This window comes from Salvelinus fontinalis, chromosome 8, assembly GCF_029448725.1.
Source record: "Salvelinus fontinalis isolate EN_2023a chromosome 8, ASM2944872v1, whole genome shotgun sequence".
Lineage (NCBI taxonomy): Eukaryota > Metazoa > Chordata > Actinopteri > Salmoniformes > Salmonidae > Salvelinus > Salvelinus fontinalis.
In genome coordinates, this window is record NC_074672.1 from 20,156,358 (window position 1) to 20,182,813 (window position 26,456).

The following is a 26,456-nucleotide window of genomic DNA, read 5'->3' on the forward strand; positions in this document are numbered from 1 at the left end:
CTTACAGACGGTAGGCAATTAAGGTCACAGTTATAAAAACTTAAAGTGGCCTTTCTACTGACTGTGAAAAACACCAAAAGAAAGATGCCCAGGGTCCCTGCTCATCTGTGTAAACATGCCTTAGGCATGCTGCAAGGAGGCATGAGGACTGCAGATGTGGCCAGGGCAATAAATTACAATGTCTGTACTGTGAGATGCCTAAGACAGCGCTACAGGGAGCCAGGATGGACAGCTGATCGTCCTCGCAGTGGCAGACCACATGTAACAACACCTGCACAGGATCGGTACAACTGAACTTCACACCTGCGGGACAGGTACAGTATGGCAACAACTGCCCGAGTTACACCAGGAACGCACAATCTCTCCATCAGTGCTCAGATTGTCCGGAATAGGCTGAGAGAGACTGGACTGAGGGCTTGTAGGCTTGTTGTAAGGCAGGTCCTCACCAGACATCACTGGCAACAACGTCGCCTGTGGGCACAAACCCACCGCTGCTGGACCAGACAGGACTGGCAAAAAGTGCTCTTCACTTACGAGTCATGGTTTTGTCTCACCGGGGGTGATGGTCGGATTTGCGTTTATCGTCGACGGAATGAGCGTTACACCGAGGACTGTACTCTGGAGCGGGATCGATTTGGAGGTGGGTAGTCCGTCATGGTCTGGGGCGATGTGTCACAGCATCACTGGACTGAGCTTGTTGTCATTGCAGGAAATCTCAACGCTGTGCGTTACAGGGAGACATCCTCCTCCCTCATGTGGTACCCTTCCTGCAGACTCATCCTGACATGACCCTCCAGCATGATGATGCCACCATCCATACTGTTTGTTCTGTGCGTGATTTCCTGCAAGACAGGAATGTCAGTGTTCTGCCATGGCCAGCGAAGAGCCCGGATCTCAAGCACGTCTGGGACCTGTTGTATTGGAGGGCGAGGGCTAGGGCCATTCCCCCCCAGAAATGTCTGGGAACTTGCAGGTGCCTTGTGGAAGAGTGGAGTAACATCTCACAGCAAGAACTGGCAAATCTGGTGCAGTCCACGAGGAGGAGATGCACTGCAGTACTTAATGCAGCTGGTGTCCACACCAGATACTGTTACTTTGACCAGATACTGTTATTTTGACCCCCCCCCCCTTTGTTCAGGGACACATTATTCAATTTCTGTTAGACACATGTCTGTGGAACTTATTCAGTTTGTCTCAATTGTTGAATCTTATGTTCATACAAATATTTACACATGTTAAGTTTGCTGAAAATAAACAGTTGACAGTGAGAGGACGTTTCTTTTTTTGCTGAGTTTAGTAAGAAAAATAACTGAATAAAATAAAAAGGATATTTTCACCCATCAGACTATTCTCAATTTAATCTTGTCTTTCCTAGTATGTATAATTTGTTTTGATTTAGAATGGCCCATTATCAAATGGGCAGGAACAGGGGCAGGAGAAAAAAAGACCTGTCACCTGCATTCACTCGAATAGTGAATGGAGGCCGCACGCTTTCCCAATGAGTCGTTTTTCAATGATGCCCGGTAGGCTGCTTTGGTTTTATAACGGAGGATGTGCTTAATATGAGCAGCTGAGAAATCAATATAATTACAGTTATTTCACGCCATGCCTCAACCACTATTTGAGGAGCATGCTCTCGCTGCACACCAGGTGATATTCCGCCCAAACTCTGTATGCCATGGGCTCTCCAACCTTGTTCCTGCAGCTACCCAGTGCTTCATTTGGGAAAATCGATAGTAACATGTTTTCGCAAACAAAAAAATATTTCACTAAACTGTTGACAACCCCTTTTTCTGCGCTTGAGAAAGGAATGAAGGAGAGAGGGAAGGAGATATTCTCTAGCTAGGCTGTGTAAAGGCTATTTGACCAAGAAGGAGTGTGATGGCGTGCTGCATCAGATGACCTGGCCACCACAATCACCCGACCTCAACCCAATTGAGATGGTTTGGGATGAGTTGGACCACAGAGTGAAGGAATAGCAGCCAGCAGGTGCTCAGCATATGTGGGTACTCCTTCAAGACTGTTGGAAAAGCATTCCTCATGAAGCTGGGTAAGAGGATGCCAAGAGTGTGCAAAGCTGTCATCGAGGGAAAGGGTGGCCGACTGAAAGCAAAATATATTTTGGTTTGTTTAACACTTTTTTTTGGTTACTACATGATCCCATATTGATGTTTTCACTATTATTCTACAATGCAGAAACTAGTCAAAAGAAAAACCCTTGAATGAGTAGGTGTGTCCAAACTTTTGACTGGTACTGTATATCACAGCATTCATTATGTAGTTAATATCATGACAATAGGCGAGACCCAAATGCAGACACAGGAGGCAGATGGTTGGAGTTCAAGATGTTTAAAAAATCCAAAGGGAATAGGCAAGAGAAGGGTCGTGGACAGGCAAAGGTCATAACCAGATCAGAGTCCAGGAGGTACAGAGTGGCAGGCAGGATCGAGGTCAGGGCAGGCAGGCGGGTACAGAGTCCAGAACAGGCAAGGGTCTAAACCGGGAGGACTAGAAAAAGGTGAAAAGGCAAAGCAGGGAAACGGGAAAAACCGCTGGTAGGCTTGGACATACAAGACGAACTGGCACAGAGAGACAGGAAACACAGGGATAAATACACTGGGGAAAACAAGCGACACCTGGAGGAGGTGTGACAGTTAAAGCTGGAATCCTTCATGGTGAAACAGCAACATCCGATTGCCACGTCTGTTACTGCAAACAACGAAAACAGCCCCCCCCCCCCACACACACACAGAAATCATTGCATGTGTGATAGAAGAGCACAATATGTACTCTAAATATTTTTCCCATGCTGCGGACACTCCTCGGCTCGGTAACAAAAACAATAAGAATGATGGTGGCCAGTGGCACTGTATCCCGCTACTGCGGATTCAATCTTTAAGGTCATAATTTGCAGACCAAAGGAAGATTAATGTCAAAGCAGCAAAGCACTGCCAGGCAAAACCTATTGTGAGCGGTTTGACAAGACCATGTTATTGTGGTTTCACCATGTAGCCTTTAGCTCCATCAATGAAAGCCACAGAGGGCATAAGCTACCCATGCTCCCTGGTAGCAGTCCAGAGATAAGCAGCACTGCGGTCTGATAACACTGAGATCAGTGCACGTGTCTCTAGACTCACTGCTATCTCAAGATAACAGAGAGTGAGAAACAGCGTGGAAGAACACAAAAGGTCAGAGGCTAGCAACAGCACTGGCCACAGCCCTGAATAGAGCAGCCTGTTTAGGGAGATGTGGACTAGATCCGAGGAGATGAGCTCTGTGTGGGTTGATTCTGTAGGGCCCTGGTGTCCCTTTTCTCTTCAGTATTACTAGTTTGAAGCCAGTCTAGGTCAGATATTAGTCTGTAAGGAGAGGTCTAAAAGCACAAGCCTCAGTGTTTCTTGGTGTAAGCTCTCTTTTGCACAGTGAATGATGAACATTCCAGTAGAACAGTGCTGAGGAAAGTGTTTGTGCATGACTGGTCCGTGCTGTTTTGTCTCCCTTAGATACAGTGGACAAAGTTGAAGACCAGCCCTATTTGCCTGGTATGAATTCTGCCCTTTGTTCTATTCCTCCATGAGTTTGTTGACTTTTCTCTTTTTCTTTCTCTCGCTCTCCATCTGTCCCTCTCCCTTTCTTTCTCTTGTAACAGATTGTATTGGTTTCATGTTGTTATACTGCTATCATGGTGTGGCCTCAGGCTATAGCCTACAATGTTGACCCATGGTATCCTTGCAGTTCCTGGACAAGGTAGAAGTGGAGATGAGAACGTGTGAGGAGCCCCGTGCCCCAAATGGCCCCTCCCCTATTGCCATCACTGCTGGCCAGAGGTATGCCTTATCTGTTCTCTGTTTGGAACCTTTTGAGGGATTTTATTGTTCATGCTCTTTACCAGTGAAAGGATAGGTACATAGTTATTTGCAATTGTTCATATGTTGTAAAAATAATGTGATAAAGTCTACATTCTCATCAAATGTTCTATTCCTGTGTTTTTCTGCAGTGAGTATGGCTTTGCTGAGAAGGTGGTGGAGGGTATGTCAGTCATCATCAACTCCATCACCATCAAGGTGCAGTCCCGTGCCTTCCACGCCTCCTTCGAGCTCTGGCAACTCCAGGGTAACAGTCTCAACCCCAAATGGCAGAAGACTGACCTCCGCTACACCCGCATCACGGACCCAAAAAGAGGAGAGGTACGCTCACATAATTTAATTAACACGGTTATATTGCATTTATGCATATACCTCCCCCTGTGTTCACCTTCCTTCCTGTCAAGCCACAGTATATATTGTACAGCATGTCCAGATTACATGGTACAGTTAGTACAGCATGTCCAGGTTCAGATGGTACAGTTAGTACAGCATGTCCAGGTTAGATGGTACAGTTAGTACAGCATGTCCAGGTTAGATGGTACAGTTAGTACAGCATGTCCAGGTTAGATGGTACAGTTAGTACAGCATGTCCAGGTTAGATGGTACAGTTAGTACAGCATGTCCAGGTTAGATGGTACAGTTAGTACAGCATGTCCAGGTTACATGATACAGTTAGTACAGCATGTCCAGGTTACATGATACAGTTAGTACAGCATGGCCAGGTTACATGATACAGTTAGTACAGCATGTCCAGGTTAGATGGTGCAGTTAGTACAGCATGTCCAGGTTACATGATACAGTTAGTACAGCATGTCCAGGTTACATGATACAGTTAGTACAGCATGTCCAGGTTCAGATGGTACAGTTAGTACAGCATGTCCAGGTTACATGATACAGTTAGTACAGCATGTCCAGGTTACATGGTGCAGTTAGTACAGCATGTCCAGGTTACATGATACAGTTAGTACAGCATGTCCAGGTTACATGATACAGTTAGTACAGCATGTCCAGGTTCAGATGGTACAGTTAGTACAGCATGTCCAGGTTAGATGGTACAGTTAGTACAGCATGTCCAGATTACATGATACAGTTAGTACAGCATGTCCAGGTTAGATGGTACAGTTAGTACAGCATGTCCAGATTACATGGTGCAGTTAGTACAGCATGTCCAGGTTACATGGTGCAGTTAGTACAGCATGTCCAGGTTAGATGGTGCAGTTAGTACAGCATGTCCAGGTTAGATGGTACAGTTAGTACAGCATGTCCAGGTTACATGATACAGTTAGTACATCATGTCCAGGTTAGATGGTACAGTTAGTACAGCATGTCCAGGTTACATGATACAGTTAGTACAGCATGTCCAGGTTACATGATACAGTTAGTACAGCATGGCCAGGTTACATGATACAGTTAGTACAGCATGTCCAGGTTACATGGTACAGCATGTCCAGGTTCCAAAGTCACTGTATCTATTTTTCAGGCCAGCAGTAAATCACTTAATTCGGCCAATTGCTTAGTGGGGTCTTTTTTGTTACGATTTTTTTGCCCCTCTAAATGAGATCCAGTAATCAAGTTATCAGGAAATGCATATGCGTAAGCCTCAGAGATGACCTCTTTTACATGGTCTCCCTGTTTGTCTCGTAAAGACAAAGATTGTTAGGCCAGTTTACATCTGGCTCCTCCTACACACTGGTTTCCTAATATGTATATTGTGTCTGTCTGTTCAACCTCCCAGGTATTGACGTTTAAGGAGATCAACTGGCAGAGTCTGCGTATCGAGGCCGATGCCATAGAGAGTGAGGACCAGGACCTGAACAGCACCCCACTACGCCTCATCACCAACCAGGGACGCATCCGCATTGCCTTGAAGCGCAGGGTAAGACTGGGCCATGGGGGTGGGGTTTTCTTGATGTGACTTTTCCCCAACAGTTTACCCATGTTACAGTTTCTCAAATGCAACTGTTCTCATGGTGTATCATAGGTAAATCAACAAACAACATTGTGTCATTGAGTAAGCAGTAAAGTGATTGTCTTATGACGACTAACCAGGTTTCTCCTCTCTTTAATCATACCCCAGCTGAAGGACTGTAACGTGCTGGCCTCTAAGCTGCTCTTCATCCTGGATGATCTGCTGTGGGTGCTGACGGACTCTCAGCTCAAAGCTGTCATCCACTACGCCAAGTCCCTGAGCGAGGCTATGGAGAAGTCTGCCCAGCAGAGGAAGAGCATGGCCGCAAAGTCCCTACAGGTACCATCCTTCCGCCTTCCTCTTATGTGTTAGAAACAGTACAGAGTCTGCAGCCCACACTTATATTCTACTGCAGTTCAAGTCTAACTATATTACTGAACTGCTGTCTATCTACTCTCAAACATTTTGTATAGATATTATAATAGCCTGTGTAATAATTGCAGTCATATTGTTGATATTATTCTCTCTGTGTTAGACTGCACCACCTTCCCCTGGTATTCCGGCTCTATGGACAAACCCTCCACCCTCTCCCAGTGGTGGAGTCCCCAGTACCCTGGACCAGTACTTTGATCAACACGATGTCAAAGAGTCCTCCTACCACACCTTCATCTCTCGTCTAGACCTGCACATATGCAACGACAGTTCCTCAGCAGACCCCGGTTAGTCCCACAGACACCCCAAAGATATGCCATGCACAGAATTAGACTATAACCTATGACCCTCAAACTCAACTCTGGACCTTGAAGCCAGTTCCACTGCGTTTTTTCAATGTTGCCCTCTAACCAGGGACTGATTTAGAACTGGGACACCAGGTGTGTGCAATTAATTATCAGGTAGAACAGAAAACCAGCAGGCTCCAGACCACGTAGGTTAAGAGTTAAATAGCGCTGACCTATGACCTTTGTAGCTTTTCTGCCTGAAGTGATCTTATCTCTCATTTCTGGTTGTCTTTAATTTAGACAATTAGTGGGTGAAAACACGCTTTGGTAATGAAATGTCACTTCCTATTGTTATAAAATAAAAATGCGATGCTGCTTCTCGCAGCGACTTTTGAGGATTTTACATGGTGGTGTGGTCAAATCAAACTTTATTGCTTACTTTACAAGCCCTTAACCCACAGTGCAGTTCAAGAAGAAGAAAATATTTACCAAGTAGACTAAAATAAAAAGTAACAATAAAAAGTAACACAATAAGAATAACAATAACAATAACAAGGCTAATACAGGGGGCACCGGTACCGAGTCAGTGTGTGGGGGTACAGGCTAGTTGAGGTAATCTGTACATGTAGGTGGGGGCGAAGTGACTATGCATAGGTAACAAACAAACAGCGAGTTGCAGCAGTGTACAAAAGGGAGGGGGGGGGGGTCAATGTAAATTGTCCGGTGGCGATTTAATGAATTGTTAAGCAGTCTTACGGCTTGGCGGTGGAAGCTGTTGAGGAGCTTTTTGATCCTAGACTTGGCACTCAGGTACTGGTGGTCTTCTGCAAAGTTGTTTCCACGGGTGGCAAAAAGCTAAATGAACATGACACAAGCTGAATTAAATGTAAAAGGCTTTGAAAATAAACATCCGCAGTTTGCCTCAGTGCGCCGCTGACATTTCAGAGATACGCTCGTTTTTCAGAGAAATCTATATATGGAAAGCGTATACTAAAATATTAAAATACTACATTTAATTTCTCTAAATCAATAACGGTCTTACATCTATATTGTTTTATGTCCTCCGGATTGGATAAGATGACGAGTTCAACGGTGAGCCTGTCAGTTTGCCTTAATTCTCTCACAGCATCCAGCCTAGCTGCCCTTTTCCAGATTGTTGACCACTTTTTTTCTCTGGCCTCCATTTATTTAGTCGCCCTAATATTGGCCCTCCTGCTAGGGTAAAAAACTCCAATAACATTTGAACAGATTTTGATAGAGCAGGGGTTCCCAAACTTTTTTGGCCGATGACCCCAACCATGTGAAAATAATTATGTAATTAACAGCCAATGTTAACTTTTTTTATTTGGTGCTATTGCAGTCAATTGAAAAAAATCGAACAGTATTTTTGATTGTCTTCTCAACTCACCATCGCATACTTTTAATGTGGGGCTGTATGATAGTCGATTGCAAATAAGTCTGATATAATGTCTCTTATCTCACCACCACAAATGAGATGGGTGTGCTTGATAAATGTTGCGTTGGAGCTTCTTAAAATCAGGGGACGTGGTTGACAGTGTGCACTAGAGGTCGACCGAGTAATCGGAATGGCCGATTAATTAGGGACGATTTCAAGTTTTCATAACAATCGGAAATCGGTATTTTTGGACACCGATTATATTTTTTTACACCTTTATTTAACTAGGCAAGTCAGTTAAGAACACATTCTTATTTTCAATGACGGCTTAGGAACGGTGGGTTAACTGCCTTGTTCAGGGGCAGAACAACAGATTTTTACCTTGTCAGCTCGGGGATTCAATCTTGCAACCTTATGGTTAACTAGTCCAACGCTCTAACCACCTGCTTTACATTGCACTCCACGAGGAGCCTGCCTGTTACGCGAATGCAGTAAGATCTTATAAAAAACAATCGATCAATCATAATCACTAGTTAACTACACATGGTTGATGATATTACTAGTTTATCTAGCGTGTCCTGCGTTGCATATAATCGATGCGGTGCGCATTCGCGAAACAGGACTGTCGTTGCTCCAACGTGTACCTAACCATAAACATCAATGCCTTTCTTAAAATCAATACACAAGTATATATTTTTAAATCTGCATATTTAGTTAATATTGTCTGCTAACATGAATTTTTTTAACTAGGAAAATTGTGTCACTTCTCTTGCAACAGAGTCAGGGTATATGCAGTAGTTTGGGCCGCCTGGCTGATTGCGAACTGTGTGAAGACTATTTCTTCCTAACAAAGACAGCCAACTTCGCCAAATGGGGGATGATTTAACAAAAGCACATTTGCGAAAAAAGCACAATGTTGCACGACTGTACCTAACCATAAACATCAATGCCTTTCTTAAAATCAATACACAGAAGTACACTGCTCAAAAAAATAAAGGGAACACTTAAACAACACAATGTAACTCCAAGTCAATCACACTTCTGTGAAATCAAACTGTCCACTTAGGAAGCAACACTGATTGACAATAAATTTCACATGCTGTTGTGCAAATGGAATAGACAAAAGGTGGAAATTATAGGCAATTAGCAAGACACCCCCAATAAAGGAGTGGTTCTGCAGGTGGTGACCACAGACCACTTCTCAGTTCCTATGTTTCCTGGCTGATGTTTTGGTCACTTTTGAATGCTGGCGGTGCTTTCACTCTAGTGGTAGCATGAGACGGAGTCTACAACCCACACAAGTGGCTCAGGTAGTGCAGCTCATCCAGGATGGCACATCAATGCGAGTTGTGGCAAGAAGGTTTGCTGTGTCTGTCAGCGTAGTGCCCAGAGCATGGAGGCGCTACCAGGAGACAGGTCAGTACATCAGGAGACGTGGAGGATGCCGTAGGAGGGCAACAACCCAGCAGCAGGACCGCTACCTCCGCCTTTGTGCAAGGAGGAGCACTGCCAGAGCCCTGCAAAATGACCTCCAGCAGGCCACAAATATTTTTAAACCTGCATATTTAGCTAAAAGAAATCCAGGTTAGCAGGCAATATTAATCAGGTGATATTGTGTCAATTCTCTTGCGTTCATTGCACGCAGAGTCAGGGTATATGCAACAGTTTGGGCCGCCTGGCTCGTTGCGAACTTATTTGCCAGACTTTTACGTAATTATGACATAACATTGAAGGTTGTGCAATGTAACAGGAATATTTAGACTTATGGATGCCACCCGTTAGATAAAATACGTAACGGTTCCGTATTTCACTGAAAGAATAAATGTTTTGTTTTCGAGATGATAGTTTCCGGATTCGACCATATTAATGACCTAAGGCTCGTATTTCTGTGTGTTATTATGTTATAATTAAGTCTATGATTTGATAGAGCAGTCTGACTGAGCGGTGGTAGGCAGCAGCATGCTCGTAAGCATTCATTCAAACAGCACTTTCGTGCGTTTTGCCAGCAGCTCTTCGCAATGCTTAAAGCATTGCGCTGTTTATGACTTCAAGCCTATCAACTCCCGAGATTAGGCTGGTGTAACCGATGTGAAATGGCTAGCTAGTTAGCGGGGTGCGCGCTAATATCGTTTCAAACGTCACTCGCTCTGAGACTTGGAGTAGTTGTTCCCCTTGTTCTGCATGGGTAACGCTGCTTCGAGGGTGGCTGTTGTCGATGTGTTCCTGGTTCGAGCCCAGGTAGGAGCGAGGAGAGGGACGGAAGCTATACTGTTACACTGGCAATACTAAAGTGCCTATAAGAACATCCAATAGTCAAAGGTATATGAAATACAAATGGTATAGAGAGAAATAGTCCTATAATTCCTATAATAACTACAACCTGAAACTTCTTAACTGGGAATATTGAAGACTCATGTTAAAAGGAACCACCAGCTTTCATATGTTCTCATGTTCTGAGCAAGGAACTTAAACGTTAGCTTTCTTACATGGCACATATTGCACTTTTACTTTCTTCTCCAACACTTTGTTTTTGCATTATTTAAACCAAATTGAACATGTTTCATTATGTATTTGAGGCTAAATTGATTTTATTGATGTATTATATTAAGTTAAAATAAGTGTTCATTCAGTATTGTTGTAATTGTCATTAATACAAATACATTTTTAAAAATCGCCCGATTAATCGGTATCGGCTTTTTTTGGTCCTCCAGCTTCACACAGATATGAGCTGGCGAAGGGTAGTCTACCATGAGTTTTATGGTGTTTTCAAGACAACTGGGAACTCAAAAAATACGAGATCAAATCATGATGTCAGTGATCTTCAGGTCGGAAAGTCCGAGCTCTAGAAAGAGGCCTGAGTTCCTGAGTTGGAATTCGGAGTTGGATGACTGTTGAAAAATATTTTCCCAGTCGGAGCTTGTTTCTTTCAAAGTTCACAGTTGTCTTGAACGCACTGAAGTCGGAAGTCAGAGATTTCAGAGTTCCCCATTGTTTTGAATGCGGCATTAATGCGCAGAGGGAGACGGCAGGGTATTTCCTTTGAGTCAGGAACCAAAACTCCTCCATAGTGACCCGGGAATGCGTTGTCTGCAGCATTCGGTCACATGACAGCTCGACCAGCTGTTCGATTTCACTTCCTGGCATGTTAACTGAGCCAGGATCACAGTCAAATGGATTGGGTAGTAGGTCCCAAAGTGTTCTTCCAAGCGTTGGATGTGAGCAGTCACCACTTGTGTGGGACACTCACTGATGCTGTTTTCTGTTATTTTCTTTTCAATACAGAAAGTCAACCAAGTCTGTATTTTTTTACATCCTTTGTGAACGACAACAGTTCCTCTCTCAATGTGAAAAATGTTTCCAACACTCCCCCTGGATAACCACTAAGCCTCGGTTTGAAATAGGAGACACATTCATAACTAGATTGCAGAGGCCTGCCCGCCATCCCGGCATAGATGGAGCCTCATCTGTGCAAAAGCCCACCATTCGATCCCATATGGAATCTGTTTTTCGTCAATATAGCCACGCAGCACACTGAACATCCCCTATGCCGTTTCATGCTCGGGAATCGTAAGACAGAACAATATGTACTCATGAATAGCTTCCCCCTACATGTATAGCGAACAAAAGTCAATGCATGGGCATCTCTGCCCTCACAGCTGATGTCCATTTGGAGAGCATAATCTCTCCGTTTCCCAGTCTGCTGTCCCCACATGCTTCAAGATGGCCACCATTGTTCCTGTACCCAAGAAAGCAAAGGTAACTGAAATAAATGACTATCACCCCATAGCACTCACTTTTGTCATCATTAAGTGCTTTGAGAGACTAGTCAAGGATCATATCACCTCTACCTTACCTGTCACCCTAGACCCACTTCAGTTTGCTTACTGCCCCAATAGATCCACAGACGATGCCATCGCACTGCACAATGCCCTATCCCATCTGGACAAGAGGAATACCTATGTAAGAATGCTGTTGATTGACTATGGCTCAGCATTTAACACCATAGTATCCTCCAAGCACATCATCAGTACTCCCTGTTCACCCATGATTGCGTGGCCATGCACGCCTCTAACTCAATCAAGTTTGCAGACGACACAACAGTAGTAGGCTTGATTACTCACAATGACGAGACAGCCTACAGGGAGAAGGCTCTGGGAGTGTGGTGCCAGGAAAATGACCTCTCACTCAACGTCAACAAAACAAAGGGGATGGTCGTAGACTTCAGGAAACAGCAGAGGGAGTAACCCCTATCCACATCAACGGGACCACAGTGGAGATGGAAAGCTTCAAGTTTCTACACATCACTGACAAACTGAAATGGTCTAACCACAAAGACAGTGTGGTGAAGAAATTTTTTGAGGCACCTAAAAGCCTCACAAACTTTTACAAAAGTTCAAAAGTATCTATATCCACAGTAAAACAAGTCCTATATCGACATAACCTGAAAGGCCACTCAGCAAGGAAGAAGCCACTGCTCCAAAACCGCCATAAAAAAGCCAGACTACGGTTTGCAACTGCACATGGGGACAAAGATCGTTCTTTTTGGAGAGATGTTCTCTGGTCTGATGAAATAAAAATAGAACTGTTTGGCCATAATGACCATCGTTATGTTTGGAGGGAAAAGGGGGAGGCTTGCAAGCCGAAGAACACCATCCCAACCGCGAAGCACGGGGGTGGCAGCATCATGTTGTGGGGGTGTTTTACTGCAGGAAGGACTGGTGTACTTCACAAAATTGATGGCATCATGAGGGAGGAAAATTATGTGGATATATTGAAGCAACAGCTCAAGACATCGGTCAGGAAGTTAAAGCTTGGTCGCAAATGGGTCTTCCAAATGGACAATGACCACAAGCATACTTCCGAGTTGTGGCAAAATGGCTTAAGGACAACAAAGTCAAGCTATTGGAGTGGCCATCACAAAGCCCTGACCTCAACCCCATAGAAAATGTGTGGGCAGAACTGAAAAAGCGTGTGCGAGCAAGGAGGCCTACTCAGTTACACAAACTCTGTCAGGAGGAATGGGCCAAAATTCACCCAACTTATTGTGGGAAGCTTGTGGAAGGCTACTGAAACGTTTGACCCAAGTTAAACAATTTAAAGGCAATGCTACCAAATACTAATTGAGTGTACCGGTATGTAAACTTCTGACCCACTGGGAATGTGATGGAAGAAATAAAAGCTGAAATAAATCATTCTCTCAACTATTATTCTGACATTTTACATTCTTAAAATAAAGTGATGATCCTAACTGACCTAAAACAGGGAATTTTTACTGGGATTAAATGTCAGGAATTGTGAAAAATGTAGTTTAAATGTATTTGGCTAAAGTGTATGTAAACTTCCAACTTCAACTGTACATAGACGTTAAATCACTGGCCACTTTAATAAATGGAACACCAGTCACTTTAATAATGTTTACATATTTTGCATTTATCATCATCTTTATATACTATATTCTATTCTACTGTGTCTTAGTTTATTCCGCTCTGACATTGCTCGTCCATATATTTATATATTCTTAATTCCATTCCTTTACTTAAATTTCTGTGTGTTGTTGTGACATTTTTAGTAATTACTTGTTAGATATTACAGCACTGTTGGAGCTACAAACACAAGCATTTCGCCACACCCACAATAACATCTGCTAAACACGTTTATGTGACTGATACATTTTGATTTGATTTGATCAAAGTCTCTGTAATAATGTGCAGTTTCATAGTGTAGATGGCATAGCCATTCACTGTGGGAATGATTCAAGTGCAACGGTCAGGTACGGCCTTTTCCCATGATCTAAGGGGCGCTCTCTCGTTTAATTTTATCTTTTAGATTTTAAGAATTTTCATGTAGATTTTTAAGGTTAACCACATTACAATGATTTTGAGATACAAAGACGATGTATATATTTTTTTCTTCTTCAGGATATTGGAAATTCTCCCGCGATCCCATTGTTTAGTTTCCTTAGAGGAGTATTTACACAAAAATCCACCCTCCAATTAGTCTTGATGATGAAAGTTAGTTGTCAGTTGTCAGAGGTGAACAAAGCTTTTGACCTCTGACCTCTCATGTCACACAGATGAGCCTCCTCCTCCATGCTCCCATGGTGCAATGCAGCTGACCTTCCGTAAGCTTGGTTTTGACTACTACCCCATCCACAGGCCTGGTGAGTGTACTAACCCCCGATCGGTCAAGAGACTTGTGCTACTATTTGTTATAATTAGAGCTCACGTTTATTCACTGCTGTCCACAACGTTCTTTGTTAGTGCTCCCACTGAAACCTCAACCTACATTCAGACTTCTAGTAAGCCTCCTCTCCATTCATTCATGAAAACTAATAGCCTTTTTGTACATAGTTTTAAGGGACCAAAAGTATTGGGACAAATTCACTTATGTGTGTTAAAATAGTCAAAAGTTAAGTATTTGGTCTTAATACTCATATTCATAGCACACAATGACTGCATCAATCTTGTGACTCTATACATTTGTTGGAAACATTTGCTATTTGTTTTGGTTATAATCCTGAATGAATCGTGAATAATGATGAGTGAGAAAGTTAGACGCACACATATCATGCACCCCCCCGCCAAAATAAATGCTAACCTACCCTGTTATTGTAATGGTGAGAGGTTAGAATGTCTTGGGTCTTATGATATTTGTGTGTCTAACTTTCTCAATCCGTATTATTCACGATTAATTCAGGCTTATCTGTAATCATTGTAACATGATTCCTAGTATATGAAACCTCAACCTCCATTCAGACTTCTATTAAGCCTCCTCTCCATTCATTCATGCAAACTAATAGCCTGGATGGCGAAGGATGCCCATTGCTATTATTCTCAGTGGAATTATTTGACTGTAGAATGTGGAGCACCTCAATTCCTTCTAAAACTCTCCACTTCACTTCATCAGAACTACTGGTCTGTTACACAATTATGGAAAACACATTTTAAGGGAGATTGGATTGGTTTGCTTGAGCAATCATGCTAAATCCCAGATCAAATAGTAAAAACAAAGCTTTGGAAAAAAATACTTTAAGTTGATGTATATAACTGGGATGTTATATATATATTTTTATTAGGGTGAGAGATGGAATCTTTTCAACAATAACCCTGGTGATGCAGTGAACCCTATTGTATAACCTTAATGTATGACTTTGTATGATATGACCTGCAGGTGATGGCTGTCGGCATTGGGAGCGTCACTGTGGGGCGATGGATGCCCGGGCCCAGTGGGCTGGCTTACTACTGCAGGAGTTCCAGAGGAGGGTGGAAGCGTCAGGGATCCCTGGGCCAGACTCTAAGGTCCCCAACCAGGTCAAGGACTTCCCCGCCAAGAGGACCCAGGGTGAGACTTACTACAACACACTGCCAGGTCCTCTTACTGTAGTAGGAATCTGATCCAACAACAGACAAATACTACATAAACAAAAGTATGTGGACACCCCTTCAAATTAGTGGATTCGGCTATTTCGGACACACCCGTTGCTGACCGGTGTATAAAATTGACCACACAGCCATGCAATCTCCATAGATATCATTGGCAGTAGAATGGCTTTACTGAAGAGCTCAGTGACTTTCAACGTGGCACCGTCATAGGATGCCACCTTTCCAACAAGTCAGTTGGTCACATTTCTGCCCTGCTAGAGCTGCCCCGGTCAACTGTAAGTGTTGTTATTGTGAAGTAGAAATGTCTAGGAGCAACAACGGCTCAGCCGTGACGTGGTAGGCCACATAAGCTCACAGAACGGGACCCCAAGTGCTGAAACATGTAGGGCTTAAAATTGTCTGTCCTCGGTTGCAACACTCACTACCGAGTTCCAAACTGCCTCTGGAAGCAAATTTGGGTTTGGCGGATGCCAGGAGAACGCTACCTGTCCGAATGCATAGTGCCAACTGTAAAGTTTGTTGGAGGAGGTATAATGATCTGGGGCTGTTTGTTATGGTTCGGGCTAGGCCCCTTAGTTACAGTGAAGGGAAATCTTAACGCTACAGCATACATTGACATTCTAGACAATTCTGCTCTTCCAACTTTGTGGCAACAGTTTGGGGAAGGCCCTTTTCTATTTCAGAATGAAAAGTCCATACAGAAATGGTTTGTCAAGATCGGTGTGGAAGAACTTGACTGGCCTACAAAGAGCCCTGACCTCAACTCCATCGAACACCTTTGGGATGAATTGGAATGCCGACTGCGAGCCAGGCCTAATCGCCCAACATCAGTGCCCGACCTCACTAATGTTCTTGTGGCTGAATGAAAGCAAGTCCCCGCAGCAATGTTCCAACATCAAGTGGAAATCCTTCCCGGAAGAGTGGAGGCTGTTATAGCAGCAAAGGGGGGACCAACTCCATATTAATGCCCATGATTTTGGAATGAGATGCTCGACGAGCAGGTGCCCACATGCTTTTGGTAATGTAGTGTACCTACTGATGAGAATAAATGGTTATTTACAAGTCACAGATACTGACGCTAAAAGTTTGACTTATGATATACACAGATGGACAACCCACCCCCAAGGCCAGCCCTCCTGAAAGGGAACAGATCTCCAAGAGGACCTCAATAGCACAACCTCTCCCGGGGAACCCTCTTAAGAGGCTCCGCTCCAGCTGTGTGGTGGTACGAATGGATGACCTGGATATACATCAGGTGAGACAGGACTACCTATGTACATCTCTCCGTTAGGCTTCCTCTGACATTGTTTTCTGTAATGAAGGCAGTCAAAGTATGCTATTCATTTTAAAAGGCTATCAATGGCAAGGACAGAAGACATGGAATGTAGCCGGTTTGCTCAGAATCGAGACTGGTTGAAGACAGGAAAGCCATGTGAAGAAAATGAAATACTCTCTATGCACTATTACATGAATTCCTAACCTGGCAATGTAGTCTTAGTTATATCACAGTAAGAGGGGAAACCCTTTTCTCCTCGCCACACTCGAGTGCCCTAAAGCTTGTCAGCTGTGATGTAGAAAAACCCCTGCCAACACAAATAGAGCTAAGCAGTTCCTACTTTTACAGCCATAGAGGAAATCAGATATAATATGCAGCAAGCCATGATAAGGGGTATTTTGGGCTTGAGTTGGTGGTAATTCCCCTTTTCTCTGTAGAAAAAAAAAGTAAGACCTTTTGTAGTTTCCTTTCATGAGAACCAGAGGTATTGGGACAGTGACAGTGTTTTGTCGTTTTGGCTCTGTACTCCAGCACTTTGGATTTGAAAGGATACAATGACTGAGGTTAAAGTGTAGACTGTCAGCTTTAATTTGAGGGTTTACTATTTTCATCCATATCGGGTGAACCGTTTAATAATTACAGCACTTTTTGTACATAGTCCTCCCATTTTAGGGGACTAAAAGTATTGAGACAAATTCACATATGTGTATTAAAGTAGTTTCTATACACTTCTACATTAATGTGGATGCCACCAAGGTTATGGATAATCCTGAATGAATCGTGAATAATGATGAGGGTGAAAGTTACAGATCCATAAATGTCATACCCCCCCAAAAATGCTAACCTCCCCTGTTATTGTAATGGTGAGAGGTTAGCATGTCTTGGAGAATATGATAATCTCCCCTGTTATTGTAATGGTGAGAGGTTAGCATGTCTTGGAGGTATGCTAACCTCCCCTGTTATTGTAATGGTGAGAGGTTAGCATGTCTTGGAGGTATGCTAACCTCCCCTGTTATTGTAATGGTGAGAGGTTAGCATGTCTTGGAGTTATGCTAATCTCCCCTGTTATTGTAATGGTGAGAGGTGAGCATGTCTTGGGAATATGAAATTTCTACGTCTAACTTTCTCACTCATCATTATTCACGATTCATTCAGGGTTATCCGTAACCATGGTGGCATCCACATTAATGTAGAAGTGTTAAGAAACATATTATATTCTTATTTACAATAAAAGTGAATGAAAATACAAAATACATGATTTATCATAAATTTTTATTGGGCACAAAATAATCTGAAATACAACCAAAACAAACAGCAAATGCATCCAACAAATTTGTAGTCTCACAAGCTTGATGTAATCATTGCGTGCTATGAATATGGGACCAAATACTTAACTTTTGACTACTTTAATACACAGGTCGCAAGTGCCAGGTCGCAATTGTAAATGAGAACTTGTTCTCAACTTGCCTACCTGGTTAAATAAAGGTGAAATAAATAAATAAAATAAATAAACAAGTGAATTTTCCCCAATACTTTTGGTCCCCTAAAATGGGGGGACTATGTACAAAAAGTGCTGTAATTTCTAAACGGGGAAAATACCCTCAAATTAAAGCTCACAGTCTGCACTTTAACTTCGTAGTCATTATAATTTCATCCACAGAGCCAAAACAACAACAAAATTGTCACTGTCCCAATACATTTGGAGCTTACTGTAGTTAGTGCATTAAGTTCCTTTTACACTACTTTCACTCTGACAGTCAGAAAACTCATCATTACTTTTAAGGTTTTGTGTGAGAAAAGCACGTAAGAAATCAAATTAACATGAATCATTATTACCACCCCCTCCCCTCACACAGGTGTCTACAGGGGGACGCCACAGCAAGAAGACCCAGTCCTTAATATCCTGTAACCGCAAGGCCCTGAACCTAGCAGACAATATACCAGCCATCCACCTGCAATTCACAGAGTATTACTTCCCTGACGACCCCGGTTTGCCTGGTATGAGCTAACCATATACTGTTGTGTGTGTTTCTTGCCAACTGCTATTTAGTCATTATCCTAGTAAATGATTCAAACTGTAGTTTCTTGCTGATCCTCCAATTAAATATTCAGTTCTCTTCTGGTGAAAGAAACAAACCATTAGAATATTATCTTACAACTGAAAATATGTCCCTCTCTCCATCCCCCTCTCCTTCCCCAGTACCCAATACTAACCTATATGCCCAACTGAACGGCCTACAGCTGTGCCTGGACCCTGCCAGTCTTCTGTGGGTCAACCTGTTCTCTAGGGGCCTGATGCGTACCCTGGAGCAGGTCAAAGCCTTCTACCACCTCCAGGACAGCAGCAAGGCAGAGGAGCACATGGACATCCACATGGACGCAGCTCAGATCAAGGTGAGACTGGTTGAATAAACCCAGACCAAGCTGTCAGAAGAAGAGTTGCATAATTGCAGTCAGTGGTCCCTTTTGGCAGCAGAGTACAGCTCATTACACAACTTTAAGTCATTTCAAGTGTTTCTAGTGTTGTTCAACCTTCCAGATGTTTGCCCTTAGGGACTTTTGTGTAGAAATACTGCTCTATTCGGTAATGGGTATGCAGTTCAGTTTTGTAATGCTTCTGGCTTTCGTCTCCAGTTTTCTCTCCAATGAAATGGAAAGGGCCCATTTAAACATTGGTGTTGGTGTTATTACTGGGTTAGTGTATCAGGTCAGGAGATGACATGTTCCTGTTTCTGTGCCTTTCCCCTGTCTGTCTACAGCTGATCATTCCCCTGGAGTCATCCATTATGGACCACCAGGACCGGCCCCAGTCCCTAAGCGTCACCATCCCCCAGATGGTCCTCAGCAACACACGTCACTCTCCCCACGGCACCCGGGCCGACCTCCACACCACCTACAGCAGTTTCTCCACCTGCCACTTCTTCCAGTCAACTCCCCCTTGCTCCTTCCCCCGAGACCAGAGCTCCTTCCTCCCGCTACCCTCTGCCTTCCTCCAGCACTCCCTGGAGATGGAGCCCCTGTCCCTGTCTGAGAGGAGGCCCCTAAGGCCCAAGGATGTTTGGTTCCTCAGCCTGTCCCGTCTGTCCATGAGCTTCGAGGGAGCGAGGAAAAGCAACCGGGGCAGAGCTCACCCCTTCGTGGAGCCTTTCACCATTTCTGTGTGGATGTGTCGTCCGTCTGCGTTTAAGGGCAGTTCCCTGGGCTCCTCCCCCAATAAACCAGCTCCTGTTGACCCCAACCATAAAACCCCAGAACAGCAGGAGAACCACCTCCCGCCCAACCTGGAACACAACCAGGACAGTCGACAGGAGGCTGCAGTGGCTTCTATCCACTTCCTGGCCCAGGCCATCACACCGGTCAAGGTGTGGCTCAACCACTACCAGTATGTTGCCCTGTTGCGGATGAAGGACACCCTGGCCAGGCTGGGGCATGAGCTGGGCCGGGACACCAGGGACGCTAAGCAGGCCAGGGGCCAGGAGGCTAACCCCCCTACGGTGTGCCTAGCCCTCCTAATGGACTCAGTGGAGCTGGGGCTCCTGCTACCACCTGCAGCCACGGAGCCAGAGGAGGCCCACACCCCAGGGTCTGAAAGCCCCAGCCTGACAGACTCCGATCTCTCCCCCACTCACCAGGCTACTTCGCCAGGCCCTCTGGAGGACAGTGGGATAGGAAACACCACTGCCACCGTCAACAGCTCTCCTCCACTTGAGCAGGAGGTGGATGGTGTGGTAGAGGAGGCTAGCGAGGCAGTGGAGGTCATGGAGGGGGAGATGGCCCAGGGGGATGGCAGTGGTCCTGTTCCCTCTCCTCCCTTCTCCCCTGAACACCATCCCTCCCTCCTGTCCAGGGACCCCTCTACCTTCAGCCTGGAGGGAGAGCTGTCCACTGCCCTCACCTCCACCAAGGACGTCACCAAAGATGCCTTTAGTGCCTCCCTGGACCTGACTAAAGGGGCGTTCTCCATCACAAAAGATGCCTTCAGCTTCATGAGTCGCGGGTCGGGGATGAGCAAGCTGTTCAATCCACAGGCGAAGTAGGTTTCCCAGCATGCTCTCCTGCTGTGCTGTTGTCATTACACCATATGGTTCAGCTCTTCCAGGTCCATATTGTAAACTGTATGGATGTGGTTTTACTGGTGTGAATGAACATACAGGCTGTTGACCCAAACTCACCCTCTGTTTCTGTTTGTGTAGGGAGCAGCGCGACGAGGTGTCCCACATGGCCAGCCTGCGGCTCCAGTCCATGAACCAGTCTCTCTCACAGCACTCATTTGACAGTGACATCCTGGATGGCAGCCTGCCCAACGACCACCTCTCAGTGGAAAGCGACGCCAGCGAGAACGTTGTCATCCTCATGGATGGTAACTCCCCACAATAGCAACAGTCACTTCAAACTCTACAACACACATGCATATTGTATCAAGAGAATAGAGAACATTTAAAAATTAAGATATACTATCTATCTAGTAAGATGATTTAAAAACAATAATCTTGAATCCCATTGGACAATAGAGTTTTGTCCCTGTGCGTTCTGTTGTGGTTTCAGAGTCAGGGGTAGAGTCCATGATGCGACCCAACGGCACCCCGGAGCCCAGTGGAGGCAGTCCTGCCCTGAGGACAGAGGGGGGGTCCTCAGCTGACCTGAGCAGCTCCCTGTCCCAGAGCATTGAGGACATCACACAGGACACAGTGGGTCCCATTCACATACATACACTGTCCAGTGTGACATTACAGAGGCATTGTCAGCACTTTCACTGTATATGCTCAGCAATCATACTGTATTTGTAAGCTGAGCCAAGCAGAATTGTTATTGTGATTAACTGATTGTGCTGTGGTGTTCTGTGCAGACCTCTGTGTTGTTGCTGGTGCTCAGTGGGATGGCCTGTGTGGCAGACCTGAAGGGAGAGGACCTGGTGGTGGCAGTGGAGGCCCAGGATCTCATCCTAAGACAGATGGGCAACGTCAGGGTCTCTGACCTGCTGGCCGAACTGATGCCAGGTAACTGCAAGCTACGGATGGAACTATACTTTTATCCATTTTGGATGACCGCCAGACGCAGATTTGGATAATAATCCAGCGTAAAAACACTGCCTCTGTCAGTCATCGAAAATGAAGTAGAACTTAACTACCTAAAGACCCTGCACCTTACTGAGCATCAGTCACACAACATCTGTCTCAACATACTGGCTCTCAATTTCAAATAAAAATGGTTCCTTTTGTCAGAGAACACGCTGTCCTCCCAACACACTCATTCTCTCCGATTCCCTGTAAAACACCTGTTATATCCACTCACAAAAATAAAAACTACACCTTATGGGGCAACGCAGACTGTGAAGAGACACACAGGCAAACACACTTGCAAATTCACACAGTGGCTAGCACACACTACACGCACGTACATTTTAATATTGAATATATTGTAGTGTTATACGTTTTGTGTTGTAAAAATGTAGTGGTGTAATGATGTTATATGATGTACTGTTTTATATTATTTGTTTTTTTGTGTGATGTGTGTGTCTTAATGTGCTTAGACCCCAGGAAGAGAGCAGCTAATAGGCATCCATAATAAATATAAATAAATACTCATATTGTGATATAATCACTCCTGTAATCACCTCACTCTCCCAGTGTAACTACTAAAGACTCTCAATGCTACTTTTAGACCACTCTGCATCCATAATACCCATTCTTTGACTACACAACACACCATTTTTTACATGATGTCCGTAGCGCCAGGTGGGTCTACCGTTGGCCAGAGGCAAGGCTGCAGGGCAGTTCCCGTGGTGGGCATACGGATGGAGATGGGTCCTTCTGCAGCGCGGCATGGTTCTCTGTCTGCGTTGGTGGGTCACCTGGAGCTGGGTGTGCGAGGCTGTCGGGTGGATCTGTTGGTTTCTACCCTGGCCACCCTGGGGCCCTTCCTGGAGGATGAGCTCAGTGCTGACGTCCAACCCATTAAGATCTGGCTGGAAAACATCACTATCACTCTGAAGGTCAGCTGGTAACGGAGACTATGGAACTCTGTTGGTGTCAGATAATGTTATTTGATGTGTAGCCTGTTTTTATACGTGGTAAGATCCCAACAGCGTTCCATAGGATACAGATTGACTAAATGACAGTTAGCCTGCCATCCATGTAATGGAGTTAACCAGTGTTTTCCCCCCCTGTTTAGGATGATGGTCCCAAGGTCTACCCCACGGCCCCCCAGCCCCAACCTGTCACCTTTACCATAGACCAGGTGGTTGTGGAGCGATCTGATGACGGCATATTGAGAATCAAAGGTGATTGGGGGAGAGGAGACGGACATGTCTTTGAATATTACAATGATTTTGTCTCTTTCTGCTTGAATGACATCGAATAACATTGCTAAACATGTATGGTCTTGTCTTGCAGGTGGTGAAGGCACAGTCCCAAGAGACTCAGCAGGTGGTGCTGTGGTATGTTTGGAGAAGCCAGACAGTTTTTGTTCTGTCCAACAATCGCAGATCACGGTAGATCTCTACACCCACACACTGGCTCACCAGTATCAGTAAGGATTAGGCTAGTTCGAACCACCATGTAAAATGAAAGCATAGCATACATAAAGTGATTATTCACGATAGCACAGTCCCAACAATAGTTGCATTGTACTTATGGTTTTTAACCTTAAATGTGTGTGAAACGGTTGATATAGAAACGCATGTACTCACAGGGCTTAAATTGAATACTTTTAAGTTACATTTTGGATGATTAGATAAAGATAAGGCCACACTGCCATCAACCATGCATCTACTGATACAGATCCTGTGTTCCTGTTGTAATAGCAGAAGGATCAATTCCTACCGAGACAGCTGTAGTACTCTTGTTCTTGTCTGGTTCTCTTGTTAACGCTAAGAGGGGCCAAATCAGGGTAGCAATTACAGCTGAAGAGATTTAGCATACTTGCCCTGGCAAATAAACATTATTTAGAAGTGAAAAGCAATAAAGACAACAACCTTTTCCCTTCAGAATACTTTCCTGGAGTCGCAGCTATCGGAAGCTCAGTCGGCCCTCTCTCAAGCCCTCACTGACCGAGAGCGTCTCCTCTTGGAAGTCAGGAAGTATGACCCCATGTTTGACCTGTGACCGCTTTACTTCCCCGGCCAGCAGAGGGCAATATACTGGCACTGCATCAATAAGGGAGTAAAGGAACTGAAAGAAATGTCTGGACAAAATTAGCTGTCTGAACCCAGGCATATGACAATTTCTTAAGAACAGTGATGAGTACCTAACAGTGGAATCCACCCTGATGGTTCCAAAGTTAAAGCTCTTGTAATGAATTGCACAAACAAACAGTGTGTCACTTCCAGAGAACACATAGGGGGCCCCTGTAGAAAACAGGAGCCCTACTGTAGTCACTCTTTACACACTGAGGTATATGACGGGTATTGCTGTACATTTAAAGCTATTTATACCTAGTTTGAATTTAAACCACCATAGAGAATAGTTGACTCGTTGTTGTGCTGCACATCACTGGCCATCTATCTTTAGCAAATTTTTTATTTGAAGAACACATGCCAAAATTAGTGTACTAGTGTTTACTAGTGTTTTCTATGCAGAGAACTGTCAGTTTAGTAGTGTTAAGAGTCCGTTGATGTTTCCTGTACAAATCTTTCACTGTCAGGCATGCCCTGTGAAGACCACTAGAGCGCTAGGAATGTTGGTGTGTGGGTTTACAAACACCCACCAAGCTGCAACTATAAACTGTTCGCTATTGTAAAGTAGATCCTGTTCATAGTTGTACATGACGGTACGTCTGTATAGTTAGTAGCTGTTATTTTAGATGCATTCATGTAACGTTGTTTAGGACGAATGTGTATTAAATAGAAGTGGGAAAGGGAAAGAAAAACACTGACTTAAAGCAGTACTGCACTGTAAACATGGAGCTCCTGTCTGTGGGCTCACCAGACACACCTCCTCATATCTATCCTTTTGAATGGTTGTGTATCCGAGATGGGGAAAGCTCTCTCCACACTGTTCTCAGATACCAGGTCAAAACATTCCCCAGTCTTATTTTTCTTGCATTTAAAAAAAACAAAACGTGTATGACTTTTTGTTACTGTAAAACTAAATTTGGTGGTTGAATGTTCAGATGACACATGCTTTCTGATCTTTTGAGGACAGTTAAGACAATGGTTATGGTACATTAACTGGTTTAGTTTGTTACTTGAGAGGTGTACCCTGCACTCAGACAGGTATTAGTTGATCTCCTTTACTCACCCATCTGCATGGAGAAACACCATCTAGGCATATACTAATACCTCACTGACCATCCGTAGAATTAGACTTCAATAAGTCCTTCTGCTATCCCTAACTTTTAGATACAGGGGAATGGATTGGGGTATATTCATCTATGGTTAGATGCCCCTGTTTTGGATCCCAGTATGGATGAAATGTAGTGTTATTATTTTGATATGAACTGTTACAGGCAGTCATGAATATTTACTTATTGCAGCTATTTTAAATAATTTTTGATAAGACGGTGTTGCTACTAGCAATCTCAACAAACACATTGCACAGCCATCAGATCAAAGAATACATAGAGATACTGCATCTTAATTGCGTATATATACACAAAATATGTATAATGCTAATGCTTTTATCTACACTAAAACTGACAGGTGCACTAATGTCAATTTGTTGTATTCTACCCATTGGGTACCTTTCTATTACTATGGAACACCTGTGAAGCCTTTGTACTAATTGGAGTTATATTATTTAATGTGGTTATATAATTAGATTTGTGTTAGTAATTATAGGATATCTAATGTGGAGGTGACAAAGTTTATTATTTCTAAAATGTTTCTGTTGTCTCAGAATATTGGTACTTGAGAGGAGAGACATTGGGTTAACGTTACTTAGATCAAAGTCACACTCAGCAAAACAAGTGTGAATAGGGAGAAAGTCAAATGGGTCAAGAAGAGACTTGCGTATGTGGTATGGTGCTAACAAGTTAACTAACCCTTGGTTGAGGTTTTAGCATCATTCTCCACTCTCTTCTGAGTGGAACTGCGAGACCTCTGGTGGCCATAATAATATACCACTGTACCAAGCCTCTGGGGTTGTTTCTCTGGTTGCCTTCTGATATTAATGTATGAATTATAGTGTTACATTCTGATTGAGGGATGTAGCATGAAGCAATTATGTTTTACCCATAGCCTGAGAACAGTTTTAAGCTATTTTTATTTTTTTTAAATGTAAAAGTGCAAATGCCTAAGGTTAACAAATGAACAATTGTCTAATGTGTCAGTTTTTTCCCTTGTCATGCATGTTTGTATTTGAACATTCCCTCAAGGCCATATTCAGTGTAACAAAGCAGTGATTCCGTTCTCAATAATATCAACAACTCTCAGAAAATACATACTGCTACCCAATTGTTTTTTTGATTGTAGATATTTGCTTTTAGTTTTTTTTTGTTGCATGGCCTTGGCTGTAGCTAGGTTTCCATCCAATTGGCGACAGATTTTCATGTGAATATTCTATAATACGCATTAAAACAATATGCCCATTTTCCCACCAGTCGTTTCCATCATATTGATTTGTTGCGGTTAAAGGTTGTGCGCGATGTAGTGCACATAAAAATAACTTTTGCGGTTAAATTCCCATGTACCGAATCAAAAATAAATGTTCAACTCTACTGATGGTTTTGTCACAAAAAAATGTGCGTTATATAGACGGGTTGGTTGTTTAAGCAATAAGGCCGGAGTGGGTGTGGTATATGGCCAATATACCACGGCTAAGTGGTGTTCTTAGGGACTACACAACTAGAGTGCCTGGATACAGCCCTTAGCCGTGGTATATTGGCCATATACCACAAACCCCGGAGGTGCCTTATTGCTATTATAAACTGGTTACCAACGTAATTAGAACAGTACAAATAAATGTTTTGTC

At 43.8% G+C, this 26,456-nt stretch overlaps 1 protein-coding gene across 1 annotated transcript in view; it reads left to right on the top strand.

Moving 5' to 3' along the window:
- Positions 1-25,924, top strand: part of LOC129860832 (bridge-like lipid transfer protein family member 3A) — a 47,236-nt gene extending 21,312 nt beyond the window's left edge. Inside the window, exons 3-21 of the mRNA XM_055931648.1 lie at positions 3,504-3,542; positions 3,736-3,827; positions 3,998-4,187; positions 5,602-5,742; positions 5,944-6,114; positions 6,311-6,494; positions 13,964-14,050; positions 15,061-15,231; positions 16,379-16,527; positions 18,405-18,546; positions 18,749-18,942; positions 19,308-20,581; positions 20,742-20,908; positions 21,094-21,236; positions 21,395-21,545; positions 22,278-22,540; positions 22,720-22,828; positions 22,941-23,038; positions 23,535-25,924. Coding sequence (XP_055787623.1) covers positions 3,504-3,542; positions 3,736-3,827; positions 3,998-4,187; positions 5,602-5,742; positions 5,944-6,114; positions 6,311-6,494; positions 13,964-14,050; positions 15,061-15,231; positions 16,379-16,527; positions 18,405-18,546; positions 18,749-18,942; positions 19,308-20,581; positions 20,742-20,908; positions 21,094-21,236; positions 21,395-21,545; positions 22,278-22,540; positions 22,720-22,828; positions 22,941-23,038; positions 23,535-23,651 — 3,882 coding nt within the window. The 3' untranslated portion in view covers positions 23,652-25,924. The remainder of the gene's footprint in view (positions 1-3,503; positions 3,543-3,735; positions 3,828-3,997; positions 4,188-5,601; positions 5,743-5,943; positions 6,115-6,310; positions 6,495-13,963; positions 14,051-15,060; positions 15,232-16,378; positions 16,528-18,404; positions 18,547-18,748; positions 18,943-19,307; positions 20,582-20,741; positions 20,909-21,093; positions 21,237-21,394; positions 21,546-22,277; positions 22,541-22,719; positions 22,829-22,940; positions 23,039-23,534) is intronic.
- Positions 25,925-26,456: the final 532 nt, after the last annotated feature.